Source organism: Littorina saxatilis, linkage group LG15 (assembly GCF_037325665.1).
Source record: "Littorina saxatilis isolate snail1 linkage group LG15, US_GU_Lsax_2.0, whole genome shotgun sequence".
Lineage (NCBI taxonomy): Eukaryota > Metazoa > Mollusca > Gastropoda > Littorinimorpha > Littorinidae > Littorina > Littorina saxatilis.
The window spans coordinates 14,680,242-14,698,246 of record NC_090259.1 but is presented as its reverse complement, the minus strand read 5'-3'; the positions used below and the strand labels follow the sequence as shown (position 1 = coordinate 14,698,246).

Genomic DNA, 18,005 nt, shown 5'->3' with positions numbered 1-18,005 from the left:
ACAGTAAGAACAACTTACGGGTGCAAGGGAAGCGTTGTGGACAGCGCAGTGGACAGCGCAGTGACATTCTAAAAATAGTAATAGTAAGTTACAAACGGGAAAGCCACACGAAGGAAGGGAGATAAACGCCAAACACTGGAGAAGATAAGGAAGAGTTACTTATAATGGTGAAATGAACACAAAAACCCAAATCAGTTCAGCGCTGCGCGCTGAGAGCACGTGTTGAAATATCTCATCGATGATATTGTGTCCGGGGTGTAGCTGAATACGGTGTCCAAATTTGAAAAAGATCCACCGAGAACTTTGGCGTTGTGATGTGGTGTAGCGGCTATGGTGTGTCGGTATGGGGGCCCGGGTAGCTGAGGTGGAACCAAAATAGCTGAGGTGGAGCCAAAATCGGTTCAGCGCTGCGCGCTGAGAGTACGTGTTGAAATATCTCATCGATGAGGTTGTGTCCGGGGTCTCTCTGAATAAGCCCACCAAATTTGAAGCAGATCCATCGAGAACTTTGGCCGTGCATCGCGCACAGACAGACACACAGACACACGTCGTATATATATATAGGGTATAAATAAATGTTGATTATATGCTGTCATGCTTGAAGTAGAAACCACTGTCAGACCTGTTTACCCTTACGATTTTGGCATAATTTTTATGATTTTCTGCAAAAAATACGCCATTCCGCTATCCGTGTCAAGACTACGATTTTCATAAATAAAATATTTTTTTTTTTTAAATTAATTCACATGTTTGGCATTGGGTTTTTTCAATGGCAAAATGGGGTGAAAAAGCACAGGACTGACAAGAGATCATGTCTGTCTGATGAGACGCTGGAGAGCCTTCTAGTGGTGAAGTCTCGCCCTCACTCATTCGGCAAGCGCAAGTACAGTAGAGAAGCGCTTGACACACTGAAAAAGGCCTACTACGAGCAAAAGAAAAAGAATCAGTGATGCATGTGCTTTTGATGTGATCTTCTTTGAAATTATGATGACTACAAAAACTGACTGATGTGTTTTGTTTGTGAATGATAGATATATGTGCATGATTGCGTTTCGCAGACACAGTTGTCATGTGCGTTGTAATTGGCGACGAATGCTGGATGATTACTATTTTTGTGCCAGGATTACTATTTTTGGGGCTGAGCATTACTCCAAAACACTTATGGGGGTAAACAGGTCTGCACTGTTTCCAACTGACAGGCATGATCAAAGAAAGTTATTTGCATCAAAGGCAAGAAATCAAACATTACATTTGAAAGGATATATATATAGGATTTAAATAAAAAGAAAACACACCAGTAACCAGGTTAGGTAAGTTTAAATCAATATTTCGGCATGTAACTGCCTTCTTCAGGATGGTATGGAAAGAATGGAATGACGGCACGTGATATACATGTACAGTGTAATGAATTGTTATGATGATTAATGACGTAATAATATTTCTTGCGCATTTAGTCTTTCTCTGGAGTTTTCTGTCTAGCAGTCTGTCTCACATTTATTCCTCTCTCTCACACACACACACACATATGCATATTCTCTCTATCTCTCTCTCTCTTTCTCTCTCGCTCTCTCTATAATATAATATTAGTCATGTTTTTCCTGAATCTTTTTCACGTATATATATATACTAGATGATTACCCGCTTCGCCGGGTACCGGCTTCGCCGGAAAGAAGTAGAGCCGAATACCAGGCTGCGCCTGGGACCCGGCTTTGCCGGACGCCGGCTTCGCCGGCGCACTAAGGAAAGAAAATAAACGCGCAAAACACTGGAGACCTTCTAAAAATAGTAACGTGCAGTGACCTTCTAAAAATAGTAACGTAGTAACGGGAATATGGATTGACGCCACACGGAGGAAGGGAGATAATCGCGGCTGAAAACACTGGAGAAGATAAGGAAGAGTTACTGGTAGTGGATCCAGACCAAAAAAACCAAAATCGGTTCAGCGCGCACAGCGCTGCGCGCTGAGAGCACGTGTTGAAATATCTCATCGACCAGGTTGTGTCCAGGGTGTACCTGAATATGATCACCAAATTTGAAACAGATCCATCGAGAACCTTGGCCGCGCATCGCGCACAGACAGACAGACAGACAGACAGACAGACAGACAGACACTAGTCGTATATATATATAGATAGAGATATATAGGGGATATATATATAGGGTATAAATAAATTTTGATTATATGCTGTCGTGCTTGAAGTAGAAATCTTGTTGTCTTATATGTCCCGATTCACCCATGACTGATACACAACACAAACTTTACAAGGAAAAATTAAAAGAAGATTGGTACAGCAATATCTTCTTCTTCTTGTCGATCACTCAGTACAGCAATATCATTTCTTACCCTCAAATTTTTATATCATCTCTTCGGTCAAATGCCGGGATGTTCCACAACTACTGACTTTGCTGAAGAAAACCAATGTTTTCAAAGGTATGTGAAATAACCCAAGTGGAGACAACTTTAGAAACAGAGTAGACATCATTGTCATTACAATAAGAGAAAGCAGCCAAATAACAATTTCTCTCTCTCTCTCTCTCTCTCTCTCTCTTTCTCTCTCTCTAATACACTTTTTTTTCAGGCAATGAATTGAATACAAATGGATTCTCAGTATAATTCATAACATACAATATATGAAAACTTAGATCATGATTATCTCAATGTTGCAAATGTTGGGGGGGGGGGGGGGGGGGGGGGTTATCGGCCAAGCAATCTTTTTAAAGAAAACATCAAAACACTTGATCAGGGACAAACCTGCTTCCAAGTAATGTTTTTCTTGAAGCTTTTTTTACCCCGCCATTTAGGCAGCCATACGCCGCTTTCGGAGGAAGCATGCTGGGTATTTTCGTGTTTCTATAACCCACCGAACTCTGACATGGATTACAGGATCTTATTCGTGCGCACTTGGTCTTGTGCTTGCGTGTACACACGGGGGTGTTCGGACACCGAGGAGAGTCTGCACACAAAGTTGACTCTGAGAAATAAATCTCTCGCCGAACGTGGGGACGAACTCACGCTGACAGCGGCCAACTGGATACAAATCCAGCGCGCTACCGACTGAGCTACATCCCCGCCCGAATTTTCACGAGTACTCTTCAAAGATAATGTCCTTAAACAAGCAGTGCTTCATAAATCATAACTCATATGGAAATAAGTTCTTTGCGCCAAAATGCTTGCAATTACAACATTTTAAGCTTGAAGATTTTGCACAATATATACCTGCAACTGGCAGTGTTAAAAAAACACTTTCTCCACGAACATGGAATGAAGCAACAATGCAAAAGTTAATGCAGTTTCCACTGACACTGTACATAGATGCATAAAAAAAAAAGTAAATTGTAAGGGGCTTATTGTCCGTCAGGTCTTAATTGCCTATATTGGACATGAATTGGTTTATACGATTCGAGTTTTACGCCCTCACGGCTTTTTGATGTTTGCGTGTTTAGGTGGTATCAGCCATCTGCACTTATGGTAGAATGACCAAGATCTTTAACGTGCCATTGTGGTGACACGGGGGTGGGAGATGGATACCGTCTCTGGGTCTGCACATAAAGTTGACCCGTGTCCGTCCCGGCCCGGATTCGAACCAGCGACCTCTCGATCACAAGTCCGGTGCTCTACCACCTGAGCTACCCGGGCCCCACATAGATGCATCTTTGTGCAAACACTTTAGTGTAACAGAGACAGTGACAAAAGGTCAGGTGTCATGTCTACTGTCCCGAATGACACACGATTGCTGACATTTCACCATTGCCAAAAGAATAAACATATAAGAAATAGGTAGAACATGAATGTGAAAACTGACTTTGATTGTTGATCAGTATGTTCTATACCACTAACAAATAATCTACTTACACATAGCTGTTTGGCAAATGTATGTTGCATGGGACACACTGACATGAAAGTGGAAGATGTTTTCCCTCTAGAGAAACTACATATCAAGTTACAATTTTTGTGCTCTTCCATTCCAGTTGGCAATCAATTGTTAACGCATGTTATTAGAAAAAATAGAACGAAAACAGATTAGATAGAATGAAAAATGTACTGGTGATGTCATTTGGGACATACTGACATGAAAACGTCACCTTTTGTCATAGTCTCAACAGCGAAATCACAAACATGCTTGCATAATTTACAAACATGATACCAGGCCGGTACAGTGGAAGCCAGTTTTCAAGACCACCCTCTTTTAAGACCAAAGTCTTTCAGATTTTCTAAGAACACCTGTCAATTCTTATTCTTCTTCTTCTTCGTTCATGGGCTTAGACTCCCACGTTCACTCATGTTTTTAGCACGAGTGGACTTTTACGTATATGACCGTTTTTACCCTGCCATTCAGGCAGCATACGCCGATTTCGGGGGAGGCATGCTGGGTATTTTCGTGTTTCTATAACCCACCGAACTCTGACATGGATTACAGGATCTTTTCTGTGCGCACTTGGTCTTGTGCTTGCGTGTACACACGAAGGGGGTTAAGTCACTAAGCAGGTCTGCACATAAGTTGACCTGGGAGATCGGAAAAATCTCCACTCTTAACCCACCAGGCGGCAGCGACCGGGATTCGAACTCACGACCTCCCAATTAGGAGGCCGACGTCTTACCACCACGCCACTGCGCCCGTCCACCTGTCAATTAACCTCCATGTTATGACTCTCTCCACTGTAACCTTTACGTCCTGTGACATGGGAAGTAACTCTGTCATTTTCAAACTTTTAAAAATCTTAGCTAAGTAACCACTGCAAGCTATCCGAAATTATAAACGCTCAAACATCACAGGAAGCCAGTAGAGATGGAAACAGATATGTGTCATGGGTAGCATGCATTATGTATAGCAGGCATTTCTCGGTGATAGGTTCTCAAAAGGGCGATATTTAGTGCTCTTGGAGGTCTTTCTTTCTTTCTTTATTTGGTGTTTAACGTCGTTTTCAACCACGAAGGTTATATCGCGACGGGGAAAGGGGGGAGATGGGATAGAGCCACTTGTCAATTGTTTCTTGTTCACAAAAGCACTAATCAAAAATTTGCTCCAGGGGCTTGCAACGTAGTGCAATATATGACCTTACTGGGAGAATGCAAGTTTCCAGTACAAAGGACTTAACATTTCTTACATACTGCTTGACTAAAATCTTTACAAAAATTGACTATATTCTATACAAGAAACACTTAACAAGGGTAAAAGGAGAAACAGAATCCGTTAGTCGCCTCGTACGACATGCTGGGGAGCATCGGGTAAATTCTTTCTCGTCCCAACCAATATGGGACTCCCCCTAACCCATGGGGGGTCTTGGAGGTCTTAAACTAGGGGTTCCACTGTACCTGAATCTACATAATCACACACACACTGGAATAGCCACATCACCAAAATGCTTGCAGATCCATCAATCACAGTTCACCAATGATATTTTCCTTCAACGCCTTGAAAACTTGTCCACATTCAAAGTCACACTGCCATGTTTACACTGAAACAGCAGCAGCACAAAACTACCCACAGCTTCAACATACATAATAACACATCCGCACACCCACAATGTGGAATCGCCATAAAGTGAAACCGTCTTTATAAGATTAAAAAAAAAATATCAGAAAATAATCAGGCCTCTAATAATTATGAGGAATTCTTAAAATGAAGGGAAATTTTAAAAAGGTATTCACAGAACACCTAACCAAAACCAACAACCAAGGACTTTAAAAAAACAAAACCTGTGTGTGTTTGTGTGTGTGTTTCTTGGGAGTGGGGGCAGCCAAGGGGGAGAGTTCACTCTATCACTCCTGTCAAAGACTTGAAACTTCCATCTCGGAATGAGTTCCGAAACATTTGCAGCCACTCTGATCCCATCAAAGTTTCTGCTCATCGAGTTTCCCTTCTCTTTTGTGCAATTCTCGCATCTGACGCCTCGACCTCCAGATCTTGATCTTGTTGTCGTCGCTGACGGTGACCAACATCTCCGGGTCCGCAGGATTGAAAGCACAGCTGTTGACCACATCACTGTGAGGGAAACAACGCAAGTGGACGCCGTAATGCCGATCCCACATGTACCCACGCTTGTCCTCTGCACCACTGAAAGGCAGAGAGAATAAACGTTAGAGCTTAGAGAAATCTGTGTAGAAAATGATGCGAGAGGGAAGAGTAAGATTAAGAGCTCTCATTCCATGTTGGTCTTTTTAACCTTCACCGGGATCACACTTTGGACTCCATAGTTCGGATGGTGTGGGTCATGTACTGTACAACTCATACTTTCCGAAGAAGCTGGATTAAACGTAAAAAGTATGGGTCACTCATGAACCACGCCATCCGAATAAGTATAAATTATTAACTGCCTCTTTGGTGAGTATGGGACGTGACGTACATGACCCATTCCTTGCACATGTGTCGTTGCCTGCAAAGTTTAAATTATAGAATCATATACTTATTTCTTTCCAAAGATAATCCTTTAAAAATAAAGGTCAATAGGAAGGTCCTGTTTGAGGATTGCATGAAGTCTCAATTAAAAATTCCCAGAGTTTTTAGATATATATACATATTATAAGATGTTTAGTGGCTTGTTGACAGACCAGCTTTTTTGTTGGTCCAAGGGGACCATATCGTCTTTTGTTTCATCTTTATCGATGATAAATATGAGACAAAAGGCGATATGCTCTCCGAGGACCAACAACAAAATGCTGGTCTGACAACAACCCACCAAACATCGTTTTTGTCATCATTTTGGTTAAATATGTGACAAAAGTCGATATGCTTCCCGAGGACCAACACAAAAATGCTGGTCTGACAACTAGTCACCAAACATCGTTTTTGTCACCATTTTGGTTGTGCAACAAAATGCACAATAACCCACAGGGAGACGAATTTTTAGAATCCAACTCCAGGCCACAAAGCATCGTCACAGTAGCACGAGATAACACGTCAAACTTGTATGTGACGTCAAACGTAGCTTGTTGACGCTTTTCTTCCAGTCTGAAAATGTACAGAGCTGCGATCATACCTGTGAGTTCAGTAAGTGTTGAGCATATTTCTTTTCTTTTAAGTGTTTATGACTTTTCGTTGTGGATTTTGCGATTACAGAGATAAGTTGCAAATTGACCATGAGTCGCCGCGGTAATTATCAACATTGATTGGGTCTTTGAGAGTGAATGCTTACAATCGTTGTCCTCGGAAACACAAATCCAAAGCCTGAAAGCTCAAACCCATTCACCACCTCGAGTTATTGCATGGGGAACATGAGATTTATTTCCCAGGTGTTTGTGAATGAAAACTCGTGAAAATGATGACAAATATATATATATACACACACTTTTGTGAGGCTTTGGGTCATCAAATAAACATGCCCATATAGAAGCATAAATAGTAAATGTCCTTGCTGTCACTCGCAACCATAAAATGGATGTTTCAAATCCAATCTGAGATCATTGCGTGATCTTTTATACTTCTGCACAGACCCAGTGACCCAGTTTAAACCAATCTTACCTGGCCACATAGAGCTCACTGACGTCTAGAAACAGGAAGAAACATTCGTCATTGGGCGTGTAGGCTTTGTGTGACCTCATTATCGTGCCGACCTCTTCGAAAGTCACCAGGTCAATGACGTGGATGTCGATCTCTTGGGCGATGGGCGGCGGCTCCATGACTTTTACGATCTTGTAGTTGTTGGGCCACTGGCGGCTGTTCACGTACAGATATCTTCCAAAACAAAACAAAATACAAATTAAGCCAATTAAACGATGAGAATCTTGAAGTTACAAATGAGGCTTTATTTGAAGATCTCAGAAACAAAGGGAAGTAAGTGCTCTAAATACCGGCACGGTTGGCCTAGTGGTAAGGCGTCCGCCCCGTGATCGGGAGGTCGTGGGTTCGAACCCCGGCCGGGTCATACCCAAGACTTTAAAATTGGCAATCTAGTGGCTGCTCCGCCTGGCGTCTGGCATTATGGGGTTAGTGCTAGGACTGGTTGGTCCGGCGTCAGAATAATGTGACTGGGTGAGACGGAAGCCTGTGCTGCGACTTCTGTCTTGTGTGTGGCGCACGTTTGGCAAAAAAAAAAAAAAGGTCTGTTTACGGTAACCCGACCGACCATAGTTTTTAGGCCCGACCCTAATCTTTTTTTTGGATCGTCTGAAAAAAAACCCCAACCGCATCCAAAATAGAGCTGTTTGCGCTCAAACAGCAGACGACAGAAGGGAGGAAAGCTCAAAGTACTGTTAATAGTTATGTTGGGCAAAAACAGGGATTGATGAGAACTGTGAAACATCATAGAGAGGGGAGAAAAAAAAAAAAAGAAAAAAAAAGGAAAAAAAAAAAAAAAAAAAAAAAAAAAGCTACCGACCCTATTTTTTCACCCTATGTTACCGTAAACAGACCTATTTTTTGGGGGGCCTTATATGTCAAAGCAGCACCGCCCTGATATGGCCCTTCATGGTCGGCTGGGCGTTAAAGGCACAGTAAGCCTCCCGTAAACCATCACAGAGCTCCCCGAGCGTCTAAATACAGTACAAGCATACTTCCATTTGAACGCATCCTGGCTGCTTTCTGTCGAGCGTGAGACATTTTCCAAGAATTTATTTTCGTGGACTTGGCCCTGAAGAACAATGGCGCCTCGTTTTTGCGCTAGACCTAACTTTTAAAATCTAAATAATAAATTGACAGCTTGTTACACAAACATTCTTTAATCATAAAAGAATTCGTTTTTCATCAAGACAAGATCAGAACAATTCGAAGTTGTGAAAGTTTAAAGCCGGAAGCAGGGTCACGCAAGGGTCGTGGCAGACGACGGTTTTATCAGTGCAAATCGCCGTTCCTCTCAACAGTCAAAAGCCATCGCTAGAGTTCTTGTGAACCACAGCCGTTGTTTCGTGCATAAAAAACGTGCTATTCTAGATAAGCTCACGTCGAGTCGCATTCAAATGACTAACTATGACGGCTGCCTTGTGAAAAGGGAAAACTGGATCACACGGGTTCACGATGGCTCAGGGGTAAGATAAACCACGCAAAAATAAATTCTTTGAAAATTGTTCGCTCTTTACGGAGGGCACCTAGGATGTTCTCAATTGGTGAGTGTTTAAATGAAAGGGTGTTTGTACTGTGTGTAAAAGCCTGACCGTATCTGTGATGGTTTACGGGAGGCTTACTCTGCCTTTAAGCAAACAAACAAACAAAGGGAAGTAAGAGCTCTGAATGCATACTACATGTATGTGCAAAAGAGTAAGTGAGACTCGCTTGTTCATTCTTCTTTCTTCTTCAGCGTTCCAGAATTGTCTGGTTACGTGTGAGCTCGTTTGCCCATTTGGGTTCCCCACACTATACTCTGAGAGCATAGTCAGCTTCACTCCGCTTTCGTTGAGTAGGCATGCTGGGTATTTTCGTGTTTCTTTAACCCACCGAACTCTGACATGGATTACAGGATCTTTTCCGTGCACACTTGGTCTTGTGCTTGCGTGTACACACGAAGGGGGTTAAGTCACTTGGCAGGTCTGCACACAAGTTGACCTGGGAGATCGGAAAAATCTCCACTCTTAACCCACCAGGCGGCAGCGACCGGGATTCGAACTCACGACCTCCCGATTAGGAGGCCGACGTCTTACCACCACGCCCGTCGCTTGTTCATTCAAATGCTTGTTATTCTCTCAGGTGCCAGGAGATCAATTAGACGATGTTTGAAAATAACCCTGTTCAAGTTTTTGTTGGCCATGAAAAAGTTGTGACTATTGAAAGTGAAGTAAACACAGCAAAATTAATGCAAAAGATCATGGCATCACAGTGAAAAATGAGCTCTTTTTATGTGTGTTGTGTAGAGTCTGTTCCAAATTATCTCTTTTTTTGGAAAATAGTAATGTGGACATTCTTGAGATTTGTTACAAAGTTATACAGTGTCCTGTCCACAAGCAGAAGCATTTGCATTCACACACACGAAAAGCGCTCACACACGCATACACCCACCAACATGTGCACACACACACACACACACACACCAACATGCACACACACACACACACACACACGCATACACCCAACAACATGCACACACACACACACACACACACATACACCCACCAACATGCACACACACACACACACACACATGCATACACCCACCAACATGCACACACACACACACACACACACACACACCAACATGCACACACACACCCACCAACAAGTACACACACACACACACACGCATACACCCACCAACATGCACACACACACATGCATACACCCACCAACACACACACACACACACACACGCATACACCCACCAACATGCACACACACACACACACACAAAACAAACCCCAAACCCTCACCTTTGATCAGGCGACAGCGCCATACCCACAATGTGCCCGTGCATGTTGATGGTACAGTCCAGGTTTGTGGAACGTCCAGTGCCGCCGGTGTCACGGTCCGTGTACGGCAGGCAGCCCTCCTCCGTTTCCGGCCAGTGCAGACCCTCCGTCGCATTCTCTTCTTTTTGAATCTCGTCTTCCGTCATTCTCTTGATGCCCACGAGATGCGGACTGTAGGTCTCCTCGCCTAGCGTAAAAATGAGCAGTTTTTCCGTGCGAAGGGCGGTCCTTTTTGACCTTGCTAAGCTGGTCATGCGAGGAATGTAGGACGCGTGTTGATACTTGGGAGAGGAGGGGTTGCTGTAGTGAGGGGTTGGGGTGTTAGATTGGACAGAAGCATGTTTGCTCGGCTCCGTCAGTCTGCTTGCGGATGGTTGTGGCTGATTTACCCAACCAGAGCTATCACTCGACGTTCTCGACGATTTGCCTTTGACACCTCTGGAACTGTCCTGCAGAACTCTGGGAGAAGCTGTCGAATTTACAAAACAACAGCACCAAAATCCATCCAGACAACAAGGTGCTGCTGAAGACAATGAATCCCTCGAACAAGCCTCCTGATCAAAATCTCTGTGGCACGCGTTTTTAGCGGGAGAATGGTTCAGCCCACTGCTGCCCAATGCGTTTGCTTCTGCTGAATGCTTGGATAATGCTTTGCCTCTGTGTGCCAGTGTTGTCGCTGAAGATAACGGGCCTAGACCCTCTGTTGCTGTGGATGTACTTTCATTTCCAACAGAGCCCTGTTTGCTAGGGTTTCCTCTTCCAATGACTTCCCTCCCTTCAACCTCTACATCCACCTCTTCCATTCCTGCTGTGTTGCTAACATTTCCGTCATCAGAATCTATGAAAGTCTCACCGGGATAAATGTCAAGCCCACACTCATTGCAGATAGAATGATCTCCATCAGGGGATGGCTGGGATTCCTCGGTGACGACAGGAACGTCTGCCACCATGATGGTTCGTATGGAGCTGGCGTTGAAGTTGTTGAAGCGCCACGGGTTGATCATTGCGTACCTCCTCTTAGAGTTCCCGTGCCGAGTCGTCTGGAAAAAACATAAGTCGACATTAATGCAGAAAGGATCCGATCATCAAAACAGCAGCAATACACATTGATGATCTCAACAAAATAATGTGCCGAGGCAATAAGTTAAGCATGTTAAAATCTTGAAAATAAACAGATGTGCAAAAACTAAAAATGTCTGTCACATACATTTTGAAAAGAATAATACGTTTTCTATCCAAGAAGATTACAAATAGTTTAGCCTGTGTGCAGCTAAAGAGCAAGAAATCAAGTCCTGGGAGCCGACAATAGCCTATTGTTTAGGACATCAGCCTTCTCCTAGTTCGAATCCTAGCTATAACCTGGTGGGTCAACGATAGATATTTGTCCAATCTCCCAGGTCAAGTTATGTGCAGACCTGCTACTGCTTTATTCCCGTTCCTGTGCACACACAAGCAGATGACCAAATACACATGTCAGAGTTCAGTTGGTTACAGAAAAACTAAAATATTCAGCATACATCCCAGAAAACGGACTAGGACTCCCAAATGGCGGGTAGGGGAGTAGGTGTATGAAGCCATACTCGTAAAATCCCACTCATGCCCACAAGTGAACATGGAAATTGCAGCCCGAGAATGCAAATGAAGCTGAAGCAGAAGACAAAGAAGAAGAAAACCCAAGGAGCAGCTGTGCAATGAGCAAAATCTCTGATAGTCCTAAGTCTTGCCTTACCTTGGCCAGCCATACAGACGAAATGGACTCCAGATGACCAATCCAGCGCAATGTTCCCAACAGCAAATGGCTGTCATCGTACCAGGCACCAAACACGTCATACGGTTTGTTGAGCACTCTGCTCATAAACCTGAAATCTGCAGGGAGAAGCACACAAATTGCAGATTTACATGATATGTAACAAAGAATACAGCAACCATAATACAAAACACACAAAAAAATCACTGTAAAAGCTAACAATTCTATCCTGTACTGCTCAGTTTTACTATAAGTAGATTAAAGAAACATAAGCATCAAATAAAATGCAATCCAAGAATATTTGTTTGTTTTTCTTATCTCAAATTGAGAAATTAATCATGAAAGGACCTGTCGATGTGTGATGTCTTGGTTTTGAGATAACTGGGTTTTGTTACTGAGGACCATTGTCCACCTTTCTTAGTCGTAGCCATACAACATCAACCGAACAACTTTCAGCATCTTTCACACAGTCACAGCGCCATTTTGGATGCGTCGTCTGCGAGACTGAGCTTCGACAACATTATTATGCAGTCCGCTGACACCGACAAATACCAGAAGCTTTCTTGGGCACAGAAAATGAGCCAGAAGACTTCGCTGATACTACCTGGCGCACTTCAGTTCCTGCCATCGTTCAGAATTGCCAAATCGAACAGTCAAAAAGAGTACGATTGAGGAAGTAACTGCCGGGGACATTCTTCGCTGTTCCTTCAAACTGGCAACTCCACTGAACTTGTTTGCCTTTGTTGGTGATCTGTTTCGACCGTATATTTTTGTTCTTGTTTCATTATAAATGCCTTATTTTGTCCACAAAAAAAACCAGTTACTGAAAAATAAAAGTAAGAGCAGCAAAGTTACGAGAGCAGGAAAAGACAATCCAACATTTCCAACATTAAATACAAGGCAGTAGCCTCCCTTGCGTTTGTCTGACTTCTTAGGTAGGTTTTTGATTCCTACTGTTCCGAAATCGAATGCGATAAAATCGTTATCGTTAGATTTGACTGTGATATCAACATTTATCAGTCTGAATGTCTCGAAAGGCTGAATCATATCAGATCTCGGCTTACGCCTCGATCTGATATGATTTCAGCTTTCTCGACATTCAGACTGATAAATGTTGATATCACAGTCAAATCTAACGATAACTAATACTGTAATATTACCCCCATTTTAAGACTCCCTCCTTTTTAAGACCTTGTTTTCTCACATTTGTGGAGGTCTTAAAAGGGGGGTTCCACTGTAGTTCGTCCATTTTGCTGCCAGACCCCAGTGGCAGGAGAATAGAGGGGCTTGCTTGCTTGTGTCTCTTCGTGCGTGTGGTAATGTTCTATCACTCCTCAAGACAGCCATGAACAAACCCAAAGAGTTGTAACTTATCTTTTATCAATCAATCAATATGAGGCTTATATCGCGCGTATTCCGTGGGTACAGTTCTAAGCGCAGGGATTTTTTTTAAATTTTTATTTTATGCAATTTATATCGCGCACACCCTTACCCTGTGTCAAATCAAAGACGGCAATTTCTCCAGTCGTGGTATTGTCCCCTTCATGTACCCCAGAGATGAGCAACAGCGTGTCCGACTTGTTGAACTGACAGTACTGTGTATAGCGCCATTTGAACAGGGCCTTCATGTCTGCATCAAAACGCAGTGTGCACGGTGTCGTGGCATTCCACACCTGTACAAAGAAACAAGACGAAACTGTATGAGACAAATGTAGAGTTGAACCTGCCCTGAAGACCATGCACCTCTCAGTGAGGACCAGCTGACCACAGATCTGTCTAGACTTCTACATGAGATACGGATATCCTTCTATTAGTCTTGGACACATACCAGAAATCAACAGACTACCTGCTTTCTCGGCACAGAGAGAACTTTTTGCTAAATTGATATCGCATATTGACATAGGTGTCAAAGAAAACAAAAACACAACACGTTTGAGTCTCCACTCACCCACCTAACAAACAAAAACAGAAAACCACACTGTTATGTTCTTGGGTTATTACGATCACTTGATCACTCACAGATACCGACACAAACACATAGCGTAAGAGTTACATGGTTTACTGTAATTTCTTTAGGTAGATGAGATAATTGCATGAAACAGAGGAAGGAAGTATCCTGCTTGAAGATGGAATGCCAAGTGAGGAAGGGCGGGAAACTGCTAGCTATAGTCTAATACTCTCAGCCTTATAAGGTTGTTACTCTACCGGTGCTGGACTGGGGATGGACTGTTAATACAGGCACATGATATATACATTGTTAAGGGAACTCTATAATTCTAATACACAACACACACTACCTTGATTGTTCCATCTTTAGAGCTGGTGGCAAACATTTGGCCGTTGTGAGAGAAACTGATGTGCAGAGCTTGATCCTTGTGTCTCAGAACCTCTTCACACAGCACTGACGGCGATTCATCAAACAGCCTTCTGTACTCTGCCCACCACGAACATGCTCGGGGATGCAGGGGAACTGATCGACGAACCTGAACAAAAAGCTCAACTAAAAAAGCACAGTCAATATTCATGTTGTGGTTTGTTGTCTGTGTTCACCCTGTATGTAGAAAACATAGAAACATTTAACACGAACAAGAGAATCTGAACAAAAAATCGGTTTTGTACTTGCAGCTCATTCTTCATACTGTTGAACAGAAGTAAATGAGGCTCATTCCTTAGAAAGGCCCTAACAGAAACAAATATCTTGACTAAACAAGTACTGTCAATATGTCTTTTGAGGTTCATACCTATCATTAAAAGAAAACCAACTCAACAATATCCTAAAACAAGTGTAGTAAAGTGTGTAGTGATATCTGCATGCTCACTAGTCATGGTTATCCATACTGCCTGGCCACACAGCAAGCCTCAGCTTAGCCCTGCCTCTGCAGCAGTCTGCATTCAGCTATCAGAGTGAACTGAGTCTCTTGCTTCAGTACTGACTCTACTTTGTGCTTGTGTTTAACCTTACCTTTTAGTCTTATCTTCAATACAGTGTAATCATTACTATATACACGCCTTCACAGTGTTGTCTATGTGTGTGAGTGTCATACTAGGACTGGGTGGCCGAGTGGTAACGCACTTGCGCTCGGAAGCGAGAGGTTGCGAGTTTGACCCTGGGTCAGGGTGTTAGCAATTTTCTCCCCACTTTCCTAACCTAGGTGGTGGGTTCAAGTGCTAGATAATCAGATGAGACGAAAAACCGAGGTCCCTTCGTGTACACTACATTTGGGTGTGCACGTTAAAGATCCCACGATTGACAAAAGGGTCTTTCCTGACAAAATTGTATAGGCATAGATAAAAATGTCCACCAAAATACCCGTGTGACTTGGAATAATAGGCCGTGAAAAGTAGGATATGCGCCGAAATGGCTGCGATCTGCTGGCCTATGTGAACGCGTGATGCATTGTGTAAAAAAATTCCATCTCACACGGCATAAATAAATCCCTGCGCCTTGAATATGTGCGCGATATAAAATTGCATAAAATAAAAATAAAAAAATGAATCCCTGCACTTAGAACTGTACCCACGGAATACGCGCGATATAACTTATATATAAGCCTCATATTGATTGATTGATTGATACTACACATAGTGACATACATCATATCATTACACCGTGGAACCCCTCTTGTAAGACCTCTTAAATCTGAGAAAATTAGGTCTTAAAAAGGAGAGTCTCTTAAAATGGGGGTAGATTTACAGAGGTTATCAACAGAAAGTCTTACCAAAAACAGGGTCTTAAAAGGGAGGAAGCCTTAAAATATATTGGGGGGTCTTAAACGGGAGGTTCCACTGTAAAAGCAGAAGCAAACTCACCTTGAAATCACGACGGAAAATTCTCTTCCACAGCTCTTCGTCACGTGCAATGCGACTGAAGCGAGAACAGGTGAGAGAAGCACTCACCACCGCCTGAAGTGGCAGTGACATGAAAATGTCCAGGAGCAAAGAGTCTGGCAGTCTCATCAGATGCATGGAGTCCCCAGGACTCCTCGATCCCTCACTCGAATTCTCCGAGCTCTGCTCGCCCATGCTCGAGGATTTCCGCTGATCTCCTCCTCCGCTGAAAAGACCGATTGGTCTGGAAAATGTGTGAGCTCGATCCATAATTCACCTGAAAAGGCAGAAATAAAGTTTGTGTTTAATTGTCAATGTTATTGTTCAAGCACATGTTCACGAATGCATTCTGTTACTAGTTAATTACTGTTTGTCAATGTGCTCGGTCTACGATATGTAGGACTTTCTTCTAGTTCTATCTTAAAAGGTTTATTTCAAGAAATTAATTATAATTATAGGTATTCTTTTACAAGCCGTATGTGTTTGAGTGTGTGTGCTCGTGCTCTCTAAAACAGAAGTCAAACTAGCAATCGTTAAAAACTCAGTCTGAGTCCGACCAGCACTGCTATGTTCAGGCTATGCTCATGTGAAGTTACAGCGTGCCCAGTACACACGCCCTTATCGGTACATCATCGACTACGATTGTTCTCAGGACAAGCTGTTTAATGCATTTTGCGAGTATTTCTAGCTCTTCTGCAGTGCAGTAGGCCCTATAGACGATGAAGGTGTCCACAATCTCAGGAGATGCGTGTGTAACCACTAGGTATTCAGTCAAATCCGTGTAAGAGGCTTTCAATTGACGGGGACAACCAAGCCACCATTATGCACCGGCTTGACATAGATCAACAGACGTGCCTTTAGAATAAGGTATACTATGTAGAGGTGCCTCATCTGAACACACAACTAAAGCTTGATGTTTCCGTCACACTTTGTCTTTTAGATCTTCATGGGATGTATACAGGTTACAACACTCGTGATTTTTTTATATGGCTTGTGTTTCAGTCAAGACCCAGCGGGAATATCAAAGGGACTCAGTCCCTTGATATTCATCCGCTGGGTCTTGACTGAAATACAAGCCATATATAAAAAACCACTCGTGTTGTAACCTGGGTCTATAATATATGAGTTAATTGTTCTTGCACAGGTGCATGACAGGGTGGAGTAACAGACATCAGTAATTCCCAACCCCCAACTATACTTTGTAACAAATTGGTGCATAATAAGGCGCTTACAAGGCACTTAACGGTAATAATCAGAACGCCTCTGGACATGTTGGAATGACAGTGTGTGGAACTTGTAATATGGTGTTTATATTCGGAGGCTATCGTAGGGTCACACTCTCAGCCACATCAGTATAACATCAGACGAATGTCTATCACTAAGTTTATTCATTAAAGTATAGAGCATAAGATATAAGCAGTTGCATACAGCAACAGAGCTGAGCACAGAGTGAAACTCATTAGCATAAGGATATTTGCTGTGCTGGAAGAAGTTTAGGGTGCACAATGTACTCTTATTCTAACTGATGATACCAGACTGTGGGAAGAGCTCTGAGAGATAACAGTTAGGAGAGGCTGGGTGGTGGCACAGTTGATAGTACTACAGAACTAGAAAGTTGGAAGCTCAACTACAGCTCTGGAATGTATAGTTTTGTTTACCAAACAATCCTGTGCATAAACTAAATCGTGCCGTAGAAGCGTATGAAAGATAATAGCTTGCTTCCGTTTCGTCTTGCCTTTCTTCTGCTGGGACCACCGTCAAACCAAAGTCCCGCGCAAGCTGCAGAACAAGTGCAACCTGTATCATCTGACCCAGTGACCCAACACATGCACAGCTGGCTGGACGGGAAACACAAAAGCCATTCCACAACAAATCTGATCATTAAAATATCACACACAGAGAGATGGTAAATGAGTGCATCTACTACCCTGGCAAGACTGCTTACGTGTACACGCAACAAAGTAAAGTAACAAACCGTCAACTTACAATAACTGGACGCTGCAAAAATATCGCGTAGTATCCCGAGTAAGAAAACCCTTCAGGCCCCCCATAAACACAGGGATAACTCTGCCCAACTCAGGGGAAATGACTCTCCCA

General features: G+C 43.0%; 1 protein-coding gene across 1 annotated transcript; it reads right to left on the bottom strand.

The window, feature by feature from the left end:
• Positions 1 to 3,667: 3,667 nt before the first annotated feature.
• Positions 3,668 to 17,994, bottom strand: LOC138948645 (F-box/WD repeat-containing protein 5-like). Its single transcript, XM_070320217.1, has 8 exons — positions 17,895 to 17,994; positions 15,891 to 16,185; positions 14,378 to 14,563; positions 13,573 to 13,753; positions 12,063 to 12,199; positions 10,295 to 11,373; positions 7,461 to 7,673; positions 3,668 to 6,056 (listed from the first exon to the last, which is right to left on the bottom strand). Exons 2-8 carry the CDS (start codon positions 16,176 to 16,178, stop codon positions 5,834 to 5,836), a joined length of 2,307 nt encoding a protein of 768 aa, XP_070176318.1. The 5' UTR covers positions 16,179 to 16,185; positions 17,895 to 17,994; the 3' UTR covers positions 3,668 to 5,833.
• Positions 17,995 to 18,005: the final 11 nt, after the last annotated feature.